The sequence below is a fragment of the Antennarius striatus genome, chromosome 1 (assembly GCF_040054535.1).
Source record: "Antennarius striatus isolate MH-2024 chromosome 1, ASM4005453v1, whole genome shotgun sequence".
Lineage (NCBI taxonomy): Eukaryota > Metazoa > Chordata > Actinopteri > Lophiiformes > Antennariidae > Antennarius > Antennarius striatus.
In genome coordinates, this window is record NC_090776.1 from 18898113 (window position 1) to 18910551 (window position 12439).

At 45.8% G+C, this 12439-nt stretch overlaps 1 protein-coding gene across 2 annotated transcripts in view; it reads left to right on the forward strand.

Moving 5' to 3' along the window:
• dennd2b (DENN domain containing 2B) overlaps nt 1–12439 on the forward strand; it is a 36548-nt gene that overhangs the window by 21458 nt on the left and 2651 nt on the right. For both annotated transcript variants that reach the window (XM_068341256.1, XM_068341175.1), the window contains exons 7-17: nt 66–162; nt 295–339; nt 1266–1450; nt 1948–2057; nt 3058–3127; nt 4522–4599; nt 5868–6008; nt 6090–6238; nt 10782–10959; nt 11113–11154; nt 12024–12135. In XM_068341256.1, coding sequence (XP_068197357.1) covers nt 66–162; nt 295–339; nt 1266–1450; nt 1948–2057; nt 3058–3127; nt 4522–4599; nt 5868–6008; nt 6090–6238; nt 10782–10959; nt 11113–11154; nt 12024–12135 — 1207 coding nt within the window. The remainder of the gene's footprint in view (nt 1–65; nt 163–294; nt 340–1265; nt 1451–1947; nt 2058–3057; nt 3128–4521; nt 4600–5867; nt 6009–6089; nt 6239–10781; nt 10960–11112; nt 11155–12023; nt 12136–12439) is intronic.

The following is a 12439-nucleotide window of genomic DNA, read 5'->3' on the forward strand; positions in this document are numbered from 1 at the left end:
AAGGATCAAACAAAGCACAACTCCACTCTCTCCTGAAGAGAATTCCCTTTTTCCTGTGTTTACAGTTGGTCCAGAGGATCAACTCCATTTACTGCACTAAACGTGGGAAGAAGAGGCTGAAGAAGCTCTCCATGTCCAACGTGGAGACTACATCTCTGAGAGGTATAGTCTCTCTGAGCCAGAGAAGTCAGCCAACGCTTCCTGCTATCTTCTTCTCATGACATCAGCACATGCCACTCAAACTGACCTCTGACCTGTTTAAACCCATCTCATCTGTCTCACATCTACCTCCAGATGACAACAGTGAGAGTGAGAGCGACTCTGACGACCGGTTCAAAGGTGAGCGACCGCAACATTCAACAAGTTTGCCTTAAGGCCCTTTTTTCACACTCCTTGTGCAACAAACCTCCATTTTTTTAATACTTCCTGGCCAGAAAAGTAGGTCACGCATACAGTATATTGTTGGATCACCTTCAGCGTCGATTACAAACCGGATTTTCCGTGGTATCTTTTTGACAAACTTATGTAATGTCACCACCAATTTCTATCTCGAGTTGCGTTTGCTTTTCACCAAGATTTCGTAACAACGATTGTTGAGTTGGGTCGTCGTTGCATAAAGACTCTCAGGTCTCTTCACCTTGAAAAGCCCCTTCACATGTTGAGCCTGATAAATGGTGGCGTTCTCATCTTGGAGTTGCATTTGCCTTGGGGGATCCTTCATCCGCCTCTCGTCTTACCCCGTTGCACCCTCACTTTTGAAGAGGGTAAATCTGGATTGAGAACATGAACTTTTTCCTTTTGCTCCAGAGTCCAATCTTTAGCTCCCGAGCAAAACCCAAGCCTGTTTTTCCTATTACCCTCACCGATAAGTGGTTTTCTTAAGGCTCACAGCTGTTCGGTTCCAATCCCTTGCGTTGTGAATGGTTGTTTAATAAATGAGGAACGACTCACTGCCCCTGCTGTAACATATCAATCACTTTTGCACTTATCCAATAGAGGGCTCTTATCTTTTTAGCAAAGTTAAATCAAGTTGGTGACTGTTTTTTGGCCAGGTACTCTTTAATAAGTGAACAGCCGTTATTGGACAGAGCGTTATCGGTAAACCACGCAACATGACTCACACGTCTGGATTCAAATAATGTATGAACGATGCTGAGATTTAATAAAGTTTTGACACTTTTAAAGTGAATTACTCCAACATGTTTGGAAGGTTAATCCCCGCTGAGCCGTTGATTGGTTATCTCTGACACCTGCCTCCCCCCCAGCCCACACCCAGAGGCTGTTGAAGCTCCAGTCCATCCTGCGACGTGCCCCCAGCTACCGCACGTTGGAGCTCCAGCTGATCGAGTGGCAAGAAAGGGAACTCTTTGAATATTTTGTGGTGGTTTCTTTAAAAAAGAAGCCCAGCAAAAACTCCTACTCCCCAGAGGTGACCTACCAGTTCCCCAAGGTAAAGGCATATGATGGGTACAGCTGCTCAAAAACACCAGTGTTGTCATTGTCTGTTACTGGGGGGACTGGTTTTTGTGGTGTCCAGCATGTATACCTTCAAGCTAGATGAGTTTGTAGGCCAAGTTTTATTATTATTGTATGAGCAGCTATGATTTACAGCATATAACCATGGAAACTTGTAAGTCTGTTTAGAATAACCAGGAATTTTTCAGATTTGCGTTTCTAGTTATTCAGAGACATATTTAAGATTTAGTTCAACAGTGTCGTCCCACGGGAGAAGATATCTCCTCCAGCTAGAGGAAACACTCCATTTTTAAGTTAATGAGGACTGGAGGGGGCAAAGGTTTGACCTTGTATGGGAGAAATGTCAGCGTAGTTCTTTATTAGTCACTCTGACATCCATGAAGATCTGAAAAAAGGAGGACACAGTTATGAGCGAACTGAAACTCCTCTCCTCTCTCCTCCTCCCTTCCTTCCTCTCCTCTCCTCTCACAGCTAGACAGACCCACCAAGCAGATGAGAGAAGCCGAGCAGAGACTCAAAGCCATTCCTCAGTTCTGTTTCCCAGATGCAAAAGACTGGAGTCCTGTGTCCGAGTACTCCAGGTACGGCTGAAAATCCCACGGTCCCTGAACTGCTCAGGAACATTTCCTGTAGATGGAACAATCCAAATTAAATTTACCTCAAGATACGTGACACTACTTCAAGCAGGTAAAAGGAGAAAAGAAACTGCAATAATTTGGCACATTTTAATAGAAAATGTAGCCTTATTTTAATTAATAATTTGATTCAGCAACTAATTTTTGAATTTTTACGGAGACCTTTGATGAAGACGATGACAAGAATGGTCTGCTCAGCCTCGTCCGTTGTCTTCTTCTATTTTTTTTAGGCGGTTGACATCAGTAGGTGTTGCCGTACTGCCACCTACTGGTCATTTCCATGGCATGTGTGAAAAGGAGCAAGATGGAAATGTTCCTGCACATAGCATCGCCTGATTATACCAGTAAATATACAGAAAATATGTGTGAAGGAGGTTTAATTTGAAATGTAATTCTCTATTAGGGGTATTCCATTAATGTTTAGGCACATTGTGCTTCCATAACGTTCGGGCTTCAAATAAAATAAAATTTCAAGTCCAAATTGAAGCAGCAGATGCTGATAGATGGACTTTTATCCCCGAGAATGAATCAAAAAGCCCCCGTCGAGCCAACATTTCCCCGTGAAACCTTTCCTGACAGATCCGCTCCACATCTTCAGACCAAACAGTTAGGTGACGCAGGATTTCTGTTAAAATATTCCTCATCTCTGATTTTGTAAATCTCTTCCAAAAACCACAGAAGACATAATTCAGCTGTGTGGACGTGCTGAGTAGTGATTTATGTGATGAATCAATCCACTGGTGTTACAGCCTGCAGTCTGATGTGTTGTTTAGTGTGAATCCGTCTCCAGAGGGAACATTAATATTGTTTCCCTGATGATTGACAGGTCGTCGGTGATGTTCATCAGCCGTTCCTGTCTATTTACACTGCCTTTACATGTGTTAACGGTCTGATTGTGTGTGTATTTGTGTGTGTGTGTGTGTGTGTTCTCCTGTGTGTCCATCAGTGAGACCTTCTCCTTCATGCTGACCGGGGAGGACGGCAGCAGGAGGTTCGGGTACTGCAGACGCCTGCTGGTGAGCCGCCGTCCAGCCTCCTGTTCACACCCCGCTGGGTCCTGTTTGTTGTGACAGACACGCCAACATGGGACCTGGTTTTCATTAGGGGCAGGGGCGGAGGGGGGGCAAAAATAAGTCAAAGAAAAACATGATGAATTTAGTTAAACAAAAGAGTTTGACCCACTGGTTGTTATTTTGGCTGCTGACCAACACGAGGGTCCTGGACGGGGTCCCGTCTGACTCTTTTTTTTTTTTTCATACTGCTGGCGAGCAGCAGAAACAGAAACATCTGGAATAACAAGCACTGGAACCGCATCCCCGTTTGAGAAGAGGGATTTGAGTTTCTGCAACATTCAAGCGGGTTTCAAACTAAATATGTAAATGATTGCAGGTCGGTGTTTGAAATCTGACCCGCCTGTAAAGATTGACAGGAGAGAATCCAGCTGCTAAATCCGTGTGAATACGGAAAATGTTCCGTATAAAAATATAATAAAACGTGATAATAAAAAACAATTGACTCATCGAGTTTTACGAGAAATTGAGGAGAGGAAACAAAGGAAACCATGAAGGATCATGAAGTGTTTCCTGTCCATAATAAGGCTGGAGCATCCTTTGGAGTTTTTCTTTTTTTTTGATCTACAGAGAGAATGACGCAGTCAGATTCTGCAAATTTCCCACTTTATTCACATGTTTCTAGGTTTTGTGTACTCGCTGAGCGACCGCGGGACGTTTTTGGATCCTTCCTGCTGGTTTGATCTGAGATTCATCCTGGTAGAAACAGATTTTTAATGAATTTGGAGGAAGAGGCGAGCTGCTCTCCTCCAGTAACACTGCTTCCTCCCAGCTGTTGGCAGTGACTAAACATTCCTGAGGACTTGAATCGGGCTCCACATAGTTGATTTAATCATCCATTGGAAAAGGAGAAACAAGAGGAGAAAATTGCATACCTAATATGGACAAATGGTTCTGTGTTTGAGGGCCTGTGTTCTTTTGTTTCTGTGTGTTTGAACGTCGGGAAGGCGGATAAGATCGACGGGAGCCGATAAACCACCTGAGCCCGGGAACCACTTTCACCTCCGTCTACATCTATAGTGTTTCATCACCTCAGAGCAGATATATGTCACAACATTTATTTAGTATAAATCAGATGACACATATCTGATTTAAAAATTTACTTCACAGCTCAGCGATCTTTAAAACTTTACAGAGTTTAACAGATAAAGTTCAGTTTAGACATGGAAGAAGTTTATGAAGACTGACACCAGCCTGAGGTAAATCCTCCAGGTTGTATCAGTGTGAGAAAGTTTTATCAGACAGTTTATGATGCATTCAAGGACTGTGGTGTTTCAGGAGACTCTTGTGTTATTTTAGCGGAATGCCCCTTTAAATGTGTTTGTCTCTTTCCATTCCAGCCGACCGGGAAAGGACCTCGCCTTCCAGAGGTGTACTGTGTGATCAGCAGGCTGGGCTGTTTTGACTTGTTCTCCACGGTGAGTCCACACGCACACACGCACGCATACACACACACACACACACACACACACACACACACACACACACACACACACACACACACTGCTTCCTGCCGAGCTGTCACTCTGACTTTTCCAGTCTTATTTGATCACTTATTAATTCAGCTCATGTCAGTGAAGCGTGTTTGAACAAAGCGCTGCTCCGTTACCCCAGAGAGAACATCCAGTGTTCCAACCCATTAAGACTAAACCTGGAAGGAAATCTGTCAGGAGGGTGGGTCGATGCGTGGACAGCGTGTTTCTACTGGTGGAAGTTCTAGTGGAAAAAAAAAAAGGGTTTGATTTCAGCATGTGTGTTGGAGAGGTGAGGTCACATGACCTTGGAAACACGTGATTCTCCTACAGAGTTTCCAAACAGGAAGCAACCAGAACCAAAAACACGCAGAGTTTATTTTTAAAGCCAGAATTAAAGCCACATTTTGCATTTATTCAAATATTTTAAAAACTCAAAAGTGGAAGATCTACATGTAACCCTGGTTGACACCAGGGGGGTCAAACTCATTTTCACTGAGGGCCACATCAGCATCACCGCTGTCTTCAAAGGGCCAAATGTAACTAATAAATGCAACTAATGTAACTCAATGTAATGTAACATACATGTAACTACTCCTTAATGTTAAATAACTGAATTTATTATTTATTCAAGTTACAAACATTACAGTTAGACAGAAAAAAACATGTTTGTTTGTTTCTCTGTTCTAACATAAATCCTTTTAATTTATCAGGTTATTAAACCGACAGAACTCCATCAATCAAGGATCAAACTATCAATGAATAAAGAAAAATAACATCAGACACAAGTTAGGACATTAACTTTGTTCAAAACGTTTCTGTCAGAGTTAAAATGGGCTGAATTACTGCATTGTGGGAAATGTAGTTTTGGTCTATTTAACTTTTGACCTATATATATTAAGATACTTTGACCTTTTTTGCTCTTGTGGGCCACAGTAAATGATGTGGAGGGCCACATTTGGCCCCCGGGCCTTGAGTTTGACACATCTGCCCTAAACAATGCTTCCATCAATTGCCACCGGGGTTGGTAACCATGACGACAGTTTGCCCTGCTTGGCTGTTCGTTCGATGCCCTCTTTAATGGATGTTCTCAGACGTCCCTGGTGCCTCTGTGGGGGTGTGGTGGTGGTGGGGGGATGTGGTAGTTGGTGGGGGGTCAGGTGGGGGCATGAATGCCGTTCCATCCGAAACTGATCCATTCACGTTCCCATCAGATCCTGGACGAGGTGGAGCGGCGGCGGGGTGTCTCGGCCGCTCTGGTCTACCCCTTCATGAGGAGCCTGATGGAGTCGCCCTTTCCCGCACCGGGGAAGATCATTAAGGTCAAGACCTTCCTGCCCGGCGCAGGAAATGAGGTCAGAGCTGGTAATTGATCAGAAACTGATGACTTCCTCCTCACACCCACACCCTGCTGACCTGTCTCCCTGTGGGGTCAGGTGATCGAGCTGAGGCGGCCCAGCGACTCCAGGCTGGAACACGTGGACTTTGACAGCCTGTTGAGTTGCCTCAGCGTGCGTCAGGTGATCAGGGTGTTCGCCTCCCTGCTTCTGGAGCGCAGAGTCATCTTTGTGGCCGATAAACTGAGGTGAGTCCAAACCACGAGTCAGATCAGATGAGTCAGAGGTGTTAGCTAACAGCAGCCGGCGCTAACAGACCCCTGTCTGTCCTCCGTTTGGAGGGTGGAGTGGAGATGTTATCTGTCCTCCTATCGACACCCGGATTAAACAAACATCAGGGCGTGGGGGGCGAGGAGGAGAAAGAATGCACTTCCTGTGTGTGACTCTGTGATATGTGTCCCTGCTGTCGCCGCTTGACTTATGATGCTGTGTTCATTCCCTGAACACGAGCTGCAGCGCCGTCGGCGTTCGGGGAGGAAGAACCGTCAAAGCCGTTGCTAGGCAACATGTCCAGTAATACGAAACGCATTCATTCGTGGTTCCAAGAGGAGGAACCTCAAAGGGTTTTGATGCTGGGGGCTCAGCGTTAGTGCATGTGTGGATTTTAACGTACACGCCTCCTTTTTTGGGAGCTGTGTTAATGCCACGCCGCCGTGTTAATGCCACGCCGCTCCCTCTGGGGGTCTGCTACATCATCCATTCCCAAAATTCCTCAGCGGCACAACATGATGTACGTTTTTTCCCCCCTCCAAACGTAAACCCAACACAAACAGGAAGCTGGAGCAAAGGTCACGTCAGGCATTTGTTTTCTGAGGGTTTCTCTGCTGCGTTCACTTCCATTCTACTTGAAAGTGATCACCACCCGTCCTACGCCTCTAATAACAATCTAAAAGCCTAATCCGATAAATCATCATCCGTGTCAATGTAGAATGATTTAACTAGATTAAGCTGCAGATGCTGGGAGCGTCTGTCAGAATCAGATGTGTGTTTGCATTAACGTCCTCATGGCAGTTAAAACACTCTGACAGTAAATCTGTTTCTAATCTTTCCTCCTAATGACCCCCCCCCCCCATTTTATTGCAATTTTTTTCCTTCAGATGAATGAAATATGTTGGATTTGTCTGTGTAAGTTCTCTCATCCAAGAGGCTTCTTCAATTCCTGCAGTGCGACACGAGAGGAACTGAAGAAGCCTCTTGGATGAGAAGCAAAACGCCTTGAAGAAACTTCCTTAAAGTCCAGTGGGTTGATTTAAACGGCTCTGGATCACATGTTGAATTGCAGAGATTCCCGGTTGAGATGTTTTTGTCTCATATTTTGATTGAGGAAGTAAAATAAATATAGTGAAGGATTCAAGTCTGTGTTTTTAGAGGAAGAGGAAATCATAGGGCAAAAATAAACCCTGGGTTTGTTCCCATTTTTCTGGCGGCGGACGAATGAATGGTTGTCGTGGTGACGGAGGAGGAGGCTCAGGTTTCTGCTCGTACGTCGTCTGGTGTCTTCATAATTCTGTGAATTTAGTGCAGGAAACTGATTGGAATCTGCATGAAACAAGTCGAGTTGGAGTCGGACGGAGCTCATTAAGTTAGTTGTAGAATTATTATCATTACACTCCTTTAATTGAGTTTAATCCTGTCCTTTCTGCTGGATCCTCTGCAGAACCGGCGTGAAGCCAAAACCGCTTCTGACAACCCGTTTCCAAAGTAGAGTTTAACCACGGTCGTAAACGTGTGAAATATTCCCCTTTCTCACCGAGGTGAGAAGGAATGGGTCGTCACCTGAGCCCCACCAGATGATTTTCACATGGTTCCCACACACTCACACACACACACACACACACACACACACACACACACACACACACACACACACACACACACCTGCACACAGGAGACGGCGCTGATTAAACTCAGACCTTATTGTGGCTTTAATAAGACCACGTATAGAATTCCCCATCAGGAAGTCATTTCTCTCTGGGAACGGCTTCTGCTGTTCCTTCTGGAGCCGGAGCGCCGGTGGCTGGAGGTCTTTCCAGACAGGAAGTGAAGGAGAATCATTTGGGGACCGAGGGAGCAGAAAACATTCTTCTAGAGGATAAAAATACAGCCTTTGATCAGCGCGTTACGCTGAGGCTTTATATAGTTTCTAGGTGTTATTTTGAGCCTGAGAGGATCTTAAATGTTGAAGGACGGTCTTGAGGAGCTCTGCAGCGCAGCTGGAGTCTGACAGCTGTGGTTCTGTCGGTCCAGTTTGCTCCCCTGTTGATCTAATCCGCTCCAGGTCTGGTGGATGTGATGGAACGCTTCAGAGCTGTGAAGCATATGGTGACGCAGGCGTTCATCTCCTCCTCCTCTTCCTACTCGGGACCCACTAAGCCTCCCGATCCCATGTTTCCTGGAGTCTCTGCCAGCTCAGCCTCAGACACAGATCTCCACTAACCGGGTCCGGCCTGATCAGCTGATACATGAGGATCAGCCTCCAGACCTCACCACAGCCCTCACCTCCACACGACGGTTCTGCTCACGTTTCCACTCATTTCTGTGACTTTAAACCGTGCGTTCAGATTGAAAAGAGAAAATTTAACAGTTTTTTGTTTTTTTTCTTGTTTTGGTTTTCCCCCTAAACCCCATCTCACCCTGGTTAGATCAGGTCTTGTAGCTTTGGGTTTCTGTGGTTTGGAGTTGGACGCAGTGATGCTAACATGCTAAAATCAGCGTTCTCACAACGATGGTGCTAACGTGTGCTTATTAGCGCTGAGGTTGAAGTACCGCTGATGGGAACCAATCATTTTGCAGGGATGTGGTGATAAATCTGTTCTTCCTGAAGTACAGGTAAAATTCAACTTACGCCGCTTCAGGTTACATCGTTCTCCATTATACATCAGTTCTCTAAAAAAGTATGGAATAATATATAATAGACTTAACGTCCGTCCGCCACCAATAGTCACTAAAGCATTAAAAACAAATAATGGCAGAAGAAGAAGTATACTTTATGAAACCCCGCAGGGAAATTACATTGTCACATGTTTTTTTTGTGTTAGTTAACAGTCAGTGTATACACAGGCCCCCTGAAACACAGCACACAAGGGGGTCTGTAAGCATGCAGTTAGTACACACATCAAACTACACACATCGGGAGGCAGAGTGACAGGCAGCGCTTTCTGGAACGTGCCCCAATTGCGCAGTAGGGGGGATGACGCCTCGCTCAGGGGCGCCTCGGCGGTGGCTGGGAGGTGAGCTGACGCCTCCCACCGTCAGCTCACACTCCGGTGATATCCTGGGGGGAGCGGGATTCGATCCACCGATGGCTGGGGCGATCTGTCTGCAAGACATCTGCTCTACCGCTGAGCCACTGCCGCCCCAAAGACGATACAGAGGTGTTTTTTCTGTATTATAGTAAAATATAAAATTTAATTTTTTGTTAGCTTGAATGCTTCATATTAACCAAATATTACTGAACATACATTCATAAATAAACAGGACAGAACTGGGAGGGGTTACCTTCAGTTTAACCTGGAGACGAGTTCATTCAACTTACATCGTGTCTGCTAGAACTAATGAACGACACAGTCTGAGGTTTAACCTGTACTGAATCAAGTGGAAACCTGTTTGCTCTGCTAACTCAGAGTGTGTGTGTGTGTGTGTGTGTGTGTGTGTGTGTGTGTGTGTGTGTGTGTGTGTGTGTGTGTGTGTGTGAGTGTGTGTGTGTGTGTGTGTGTGTGTGTGTGTGTGTGTGTGTGTGTGTGTGTGCGTGTGTGTGGAGTGTAATCGATCCTTTGGCTATCGGCGGTGTGTCGGGTCACATGTGGCCCGTGGTGAAGGTTCTACTGAGCTCTGGTCCCGTCACTCCTGTTGGAACTTGTCAAACCCGGATCTGTTAGGGATCATCAATCCCCCCTCAGACAGATGGAATCAGACCGGCCGGGGCGCAGCTGAGAGCACTTCATGTTGGGACTGAAATGGAAAAGTGTAAAAAGCCTGAGTGCAGCGGTTACCGGAGGCCTCTGGTTTTACTGGTGTGAAACGTTCCTCCTCCAGAGTGTGTCCGTTTGCATTCCGGGATTGATCCACCGGACTTGTTCTCCATTCGCTCTGATTTGGCGAAGTTGTTTGTGCGATATGATTGGCCCAGAGCTTATTTCCTATTTCCGCTCCGGTTGTGTCCTCGGATTGGACGGTATGTAGATACAGAGGGGACGGGGGTCAGTGACGGGGGTCAGCCACTGTCGTGAGAAAGACAGGCTGCTGTTTGTGATCCGGATTTCAGCCGTCAGACCCGGATGGAATCGGTCTGGGATCAACAATGGGATCGACGCCCCCCCATGCAGACGTGGAGTGACGTGACGCTTCAGTGTGGTCCATCTCGTTACGCCTCAGGGACCCGTTAAAACGTCTTCACACATTACCTAACCGGGTCACAGAAGGGTCGTCTTTAAAAAAATGTAATACAGAAATATTGTTTTTTCTTTCAATGCATCAGATCTTTTCCATGACTTTAGACTGATCCAGAGATATAAAGGTGAAATTAAATTACTGGCAAAGTTTAATGTATTTAGTCTTTTAACTGACGGATTTATTAGGACAGAAACACATAAAAGCCACGAAAACGTCTTTTTTTTTTAACCAGACAGTTAAAAAACTGCCTGGTAGATGATTTATCATAATCTTAGGAGTTCTGTTGTTGTTGTTGCCATATCAACCGCTCTCCTCCTTCCTTTCTGTCCCCGTCACCAGCACCCTCTCCAGCTGCATGCTGGCGGTGGTGGCGCTGCTCTACCCGTTCTCCTGGCAGCACACCTTCATCCCGGTGCTGCCCGGCTCCATGCTGGACATCGTCTGCTGTCCCACCCCCTTCCTGGTGGGGCTGCTGTCCAGCTCCCTGCCCAAGCTCAAGGAGTTACCTGTGGAGGAGGTGAGTACGTCGTCCAGACCGACCCGCCTCTTGGGTCGTGAACTGAATTCTGGTGGATGTTAGAGGTTCAGTTCCATTGGGGTCACACCTGGAACCTTTGTTCAGTCCTAACTGATCATTCAAGATGGTCACTGGTCTCCTTCATCTCCTCAGGCTTTGATGGTCGACCTGGGAACAGACCGATTCATCCGACAGGTGAGTCTAGAACCATATAATAAATGACCCAGGACAGGTATGGGCAAACTACGGCCCGCGGGCCATGTATGGCCCGGTAGGCACCTGCTTTTCATCCCATGTGTCAGAGTTTAGAACCCTGTGTTTGCCCACCTTTGACCTCTGACCTACCCAGGTCCAACATTTGTAAATTTCCCAGTTTGTGATCAATAAAGTATGTCCTATATTATCTTATTTCAATGAAATTAAACCCTAATTCAATAAAATACCCTTCAAATTCCAATAAGTCTAATAAAAAAATTAATGGATCCACCCTTTTAACTGGAACCATTCCAATAATTGATCGTACTCCCTGGGCGGGGGCCCAAGCCTTTTAGTCTCATTTATTTTTAAAAACTTTGTGCTGCTATAATCAAAAATGTCCCAAAAAATGTCCTCAATCCATCCCTTTATCAGTATCCCTTCCAAATAACCCAAATAAGGGCAAAAATGTGGGGGAAATAAAAATGACATGAGAGTCATGTCATTGGTAATGTGGGCTCCAGGCAGAAGAAAACAAACACGTCTCCTGGTGATGAATGACGGCTTTAATCTGTGTGATTAAACCAAATAAAAATTATAGTCAACACGCCATACCGGGAATACAAGTCACACACAAGTAATATTTATGCTAATCGTTCCAACAATACATGAGTCATCATTAGTTACCGGTGGGCTGAGTCAGCAAAAACCCCGATGGCATTGAGATGAAGAAGCTTTTATTCCTCATTAAACTGAACTTCCTTTACAGTCTGATCGTACTTTAAAGTCTGTCGACAGGTTTTCAAACATGCTGCTGCTCTCCTGGTGCAGTTTATCCCCGATGACGCCAGTGTTTCCCTCTGTTGTAGATGGATGACGAGGCCTCGCTGTTGCCACGGAAACTGCAGGCGGCTCTGGAGCAGGCGCTGGAGCAGAGGAATGACATCATCAGCCAGGACTCCGACAGCGAGTCGGACGAAGGTGAATAAGTGATGAATCACGCTTTTCCTGTAGAATGACGACGTGTCGGGTTTCTCTCTATGCTGACGACTTGTGACGGTGCGTCGCTAAAGGCTAGCATGTTGGAGGAGCCACGCCTACAAGGTGAAGAAACATCAGAAAAATAGCAACAGCAGAGACGCTTTTAGGGTTCTTTCCCACAAGCTCTAGCTCACATGTGTCAAGCTCATGGTCCGGGGGCCAAACGTGGCCCTCCACATCATTTAATGTGTCCCGCCAGAGCATAAAAGGTCAGAGTGTCTAAAATTAAATAGTTCAAAAGTGT